The following is a 5,813-nucleotide window of genomic DNA, read 5'->3' as shown; positions in this document are numbered from 1 at the left end:
ATCGAGTAAATTTAAACAATCAGAACGAGCAAAATGGGCAAAGATATGTTGGGAATCCACCTAACCTAATTAATCGTGATAATCCTTGTGTCAGACCATATAACCAAAGTAGATTCAAAAATAGACGAAATACATGGCGAAATTCCAGAAATACAGTAAACTACATTGATAGACGTAATCGTAATTCAAGAGATGGCACTTCGTATCAAAATCAAAACAATGACGCAATTCATGTACAAAATAATGCGGAACATAATCACGATTGTGCAGTACAATGTACTTTATTGGAACCATATACGAGTATGAATTTAAACTGACTGCAGCTGATGTGGTAGGGGTTAAACCCATATCAGCTATAGATTCTTATGAACATTTATCTTCAAATCTTTGCGATAATGTCAAACCCATATCAGCTATTGATTCTTATGAACATTTATCTTCAAATTTACGTGTTCATGTTAATGATGACAACGACCTTTTACATGACGTATCTGTAAATAATGATTCGGAAATAGCAATCAATAGATGTCGGTATCAATTTATGCCTGTAGTAAATCGTTGTTGGTTCAAAGATGATAATGTCAATGATGGTTTTGGTGTTGAAGAAAACTTTGTATTTTTAAAATCATATAGTACTGCTAGAATACCCGTCAAAATAAATGGGTTAAGCACAGAAGCTTTATTGGATACAGGCGCAAATGCCTCTTTATTATCATATTCGTCATGGAAAGCAATTACTAGTGATTATTCGAATTCTAAATTGCAAAAAGCTGAGAATCTCATTATAGTCGATTTTACTGGTAAACATAAAAAGAGAGTAGCCGGAATTACTCGTGTGACAATAGCTATCCAAGATTTTGAAATGTCAATTCCTATTCTAGTGATAAAGGAACTGAATGAAAAACTAATTATTGGTTTAGATTTATTGTCTCAGTTGCGTGGCATGCTCGATTTCAGAAATCAAACGTTAACTATACCCGGCATACCTCAGGAAATCGTTCAGAAACTTCTTCCTAAATCTGATAATATTGCTTGTCAATATAATAATGTTCCTAATGTATTGAATAATGTTTCTGTAAGTTCAGAAAGTGATAAATTAAATGATCAACTAACGCAAGTCACACAAAATTTGATGAATTCAAAAGATGATGTATTGTTTTCTGAGCAGCTACCGGAGAAACTTATCTACTTACTACTATGGATATCTTTTCGCGCTATGTAGTAGCTTATCCTCTGCGTAGAGCAACGTCCACTGCTATCATAAATAAAATCTTGAACGTATACATTCCACATTGTGGTCCTATCGAACACATATTATGTGATAATGGTTCACAGTTCAAAAGTGATATGTTTATTAAAGCAATGAACAAGGCTAACATTAAAATTCATTTCGTAACTCCGTACCATCCTAGCAGCTCTGTTGTAGAAAATGTGCATCGTAATTTTGGTATGTTGTTTCGACACTTTTGCAAAGATAAGCATACCGAATGGATTAAGCATGTCAATCAAATCACGTACCTTTTGAATCATTCGATATCAGACACTTTGGGCGTGTCTCCTGCTAATGTACATAACGGTTCTGATTTGATTTTCCCTGTGGAACAACATTTTAATGTCAAGTTAGAAGATTCACAATCGTAGATTCTTCGAGTATAGTGAATATGGTAAAAATTCGAAGACACAACAAATTTTTGAAACGTAATTCTCAACTAGAGTCTTTACAAGAAGGAAAATATCGGATCAAGATCAATGACTTAGTTTTTGTCAAACAACATCCACAAAGTAATGCGTTGTTAAAGAAGATTTATAAATTTTGTGACATTTTCTCAGGTCCTTATTTATGTTTCAAGGAAATAAACCCTAAAGTTTTTGAATTGTTGAACGCTAAGACGGGTACGTCAATTGGAATTCGTAATATAGATGAGTTGAAGGTTTGGAGACCTACCCAGTATACAAGAGAAAAATGGACGTGTCTAGTGAAAAAATTAGTTACACCTGACATCCTTGCTCAAATTAATAAGAATGAAGAGGACTAAAAGAAAAGAAAAAAAGGGGGACTTCTGTTTGTGTAAAAATAAGTTTATTTTCTTCTTTTTGCTCGTCCGAACGTAGTTTACATTTAATTTTTGATTTTTACTTAATTTAATTGTCTTTAATTCTCATTAACCAATGATAATTTCCAAATGATTTTTTTTAATTCTGTTTTGTTGATGTGAAGAATTATAAGTCGATTCATAATTGATTAAACACAAAGGCTATTTTTATTATATTGATTTGCGTTGGAACTTTATTGTCAAAGGTAAATGACAATGGAATGATGAATGTTTTAATATAAATGTATCTATATAAAATAATTGAACAAAATGATATATGAGGTGCGATCAAAATGTAAAGAATAGCACTATTCTTATGCCATCATTATAAACGGACCAGTAGTTCTTAAATATAAAAGTCAAGCTACCTTATAACTTTTATATCTAGTCCCATCATCGGGCGACATTTTATACAACGAGATACTTTGTATCGGTCGATAATTACTTGTATCTTGGGCAGAAAGTGCTTCTACACAAGCACTATACCTGATATAATGTTAACTAAAGAAAACAAAAGAAGAATGTTTTTAAGATATGTAAAAAATATACATTATTATTGTATAGTTGGTTGCTATGTAGTTGTTTATAGATACATAATTAACATGTATGATTGCAAGACAATTTGTGTGAATATACGCTAAAAGAGAATCAACGAATAAATTATCTAACACTTATCATGGACTTGTAATTTCGGTAGAAAAGGTGATAATACTAGTGAATATAATTACGGAACATATTTTAAAGTGTAAACGATTATTGCCACTAAAAGAAATACTTATATTATTAGCCGAACCAGGGTTAACGGCTACCTTTGGTGGGTCGTTGTATATTTACAAAAAGGCAATGCTTTAGAAACACCATTATGGAAAATAACTTAAACACAATTACACAACACACACACACACACAACTAAAACACAACACATTATGGAAAATAACGGATGAAAGATGGGAAATAGAAAACATTATTGCCACAAACACATAATGAGGATAATGTGCAAGTAATTAAAAAATTAGAAAATATAAACCAAGTCACTTTTCCCATAGATGACGAAACCAACCATAGGTTCAATTCAATTACCCGTATCTACATTTATATTTATCACATAAATGTTTAAAATTTAGGAAGTATGATTTTAATATCAGAAAGCTGCCTTATCAACCTTTATCTACACACCAATAAATAGATCTTACTAAATAATACCTCTATAATAATTTTTCGTCTTCTATGCCGGACAGTTAACATCTACCTTTTGAACAGACCGGATATATACTTGATAGATATAACTCAGTCTATAGTCTTGTATGATACACTCACTGGACAAAAAATTAGTCACCCTTGTGTAGAAGGAGAGATGAAGTGTAAAGTCTGTACAGATGGCGCTGCAGTCGAGTCACGTGCACAACTGTGCGCGCACTGCCTCTACGGAACCATAAGGCAGCTTCAGTTAGTGGGACAAGTGTGTTGTAAGTGGACAGTGTCCGTCAAAATGGGTAAAAGTAACAATGTAACAGAGTGGCAAAAAGGAGCAATCGTGTTTGGCTGTGCCCAAGGTCACACAGTGATGGAAGTTGCCCCATTTGTTGGTGTTTCGCGGCGGATTGTTCAACGTGTCTACAACAAGTGGTGTAAGACACATGGCAATGAAACACGTCGCCAGAACTGTGGTCGGAAAAAGATCCTCACAGATCGGACCCGAAGACGAGTTGCCAGGCTTGTGAATCGAAATCGCTTCCAGACCAGCCAGGAATTACTGGAGTCCGTGAATGCACGCCCAGTCCAACCTGTTAGCGAGAGAATATTGTGACGAGAACTACATGCAACGAACATATGGAGTTGGGTATCTCGCAAAAAGCCACTGCTCACACATGCACATAAAGTTGCTCGTCTGCAGTGGGCCAATAATCATCAAACATGGACAGTAACAGACTGGCGCCGTGTAATATGGTCTGACTAATCACGATTTTGCCTGTATTCGAATGACGCCCGGCGTTGTGTCCACCAACGGCCACATGAAGCATTTCACTCGGAGTGTGTGGAAGGTCAGGTGCAGGCCGGGGTGGGTCTGTCATGTTCTGGGGGTATTTTTCGTACTGTTGGGTGGGCCCACTCATTGAGGTGTCCACAAACATGAACCAGCACGTTTATTTGAACATCCTGGACGAGCAGGGGTTGCTCTTCATCACTTTCTTCGCGATGACTTTGCTGTAGACACACCCATTATTCCAGACGACAACAGTAGAGTTCACAGAGCTGAACCCATATGTGAGTGGTTTGAGGAACACTCAGGTATCCTACCACAACTCGAATGACCCGCAAAATCACCGGACCTCAACCAAATTGAGCATCTGTGGGACCAATTGGAACAGCAGGTGAAACGTCGACATCAGCATCCCCGACGTTTGGTGGAATTGCGTGATCTTATCCTCCGTGAGTGGGTTCAACTGGATGTGACGGCCTTGCAAACACTTGTGGACTCCCTTCCCGACCGCATCCAGGCGGTTGTCCAGGCCAGGGGCGACGCTACACGGTATTAACGTAAGTACCAACGGTAGTGACTAATTTTTTGTCCGGTGTGTGTATATACTTCATTGTGTTCCTGATACCAGTTTCCCAGATATGAACACATATTTCTAAATTACTTTTTAATAACCTTCTTATGCGCCACTAGTAATAACCATTAAATGCTACTGAAATATGTACTTTCTTATATCTAGCAATACTAGTATTTGATGTGAAAGAATATATTTAAATGTAAATTTTTGAATAGCTCTCGTGTGCAAGAGAGATAATGTAATTATAAGAGAAGAGCAAGAGGAAGTACGAAGGAAAATCCATGACGTTATGCTTGTGATTTTCTGTTTGTATGAACAAAGGAAGTGCTCTGTCTCAAAGCTCTTAACGAGTGAGTTGATCAAAAGGAAAACACAGAATCTTACTTCTCTTTCTTCTCCATTGCAGCAACTCTATACATACAGTGGCTCACAAAATTGATCGTACACCCTACTAATTTCTAAAAATTAACCCTCGAGAAGTCGCGTTGAAAAAGTAACGCGAGTAGTCGCGCGCGGTCAAAAGAACCGCACGAACATAATGTTGCAAATATCGTTTTAAACATTTTTCTTGTATTAGAAACGTAATTTTGTAAATTTTCTGAATAAGAGGGAAGAACATTTTTATTATTGTAATAAGTTTTACAGTAATAACTATTAGAGAAAACTACAATTAGACATGTCCTTTTTGTTATTTCTCATTTGGAATAAAATGTTTTTTTCTTACATATTTCTTTAGATAGATAGCTACGCACTGATTTTAATGAAAATTCTAAATCTGATGATCTTTCTGTCAACTCTGGTTCGTCTAAAATTAGAAATGCAATAGTAAATTAGTTAAAAATATACTATATAAACATAACGCTAAAACAAAGCTTCACAGCGCATTTTACATTGAATTAGAGCTCATTCGAAGCTAAGCGGTTAGCATACACGCCTTTGGCGTGGAACTTCCGCTTCGATTCACGGTGGGATCTCATGTGGTTCGTATCCTTCGTTAAGCAGTAGGTCCACGTCTTACATAGCCTTGATGCTGAAAAGGGCGCTAAATTGAAATCAAATCAAATTTACATTGAATTATTTTAAGGTCCTGTTATTTTGAAACTTCACCTATACAGCACTACATTGAATTATTTTACGGTCCTGTTATTTTGAAATTTCACCTATA

General features: G+C 35.8%; 1 protein-coding gene across 1 annotated transcript; it reads left to right on the top strand.

Moving 5' to 3' along the window:
- Positions 1 to 3,582: 3,582 nt before the first annotated feature.
- On the top strand, positions 3,583 to 3,900 carry LOC145676911 (uncharacterized). The gene has a single exon (XM_081747680.1). It carries the CDS (start codon positions 3,583 to 3,585, stop codon positions 3,898 to 3,900), a length of 318 nt encoding a protein of 105 aa, XP_081603806.1.
- Positions 3,901 to 5,813: the final 1,913 nt, after the last annotated feature.

The sequence above is a fragment of the Thermobia domestica genome, unplaced genomic scaffold, assembly GCF_964235325.1.
Source record: "Thermobia domestica unplaced genomic scaffold, izTheDome1.hap1.1 HAP1_SCAFFOLD_471, whole genome shotgun sequence".
Taxonomy (NCBI): Eukaryota; Metazoa; Arthropoda; class Insecta; order Zygentoma; family Lepismatidae; genus Thermobia; species Thermobia domestica.
This window is presented reverse-complemented; position numbering and strand designations above follow the sequence as displayed.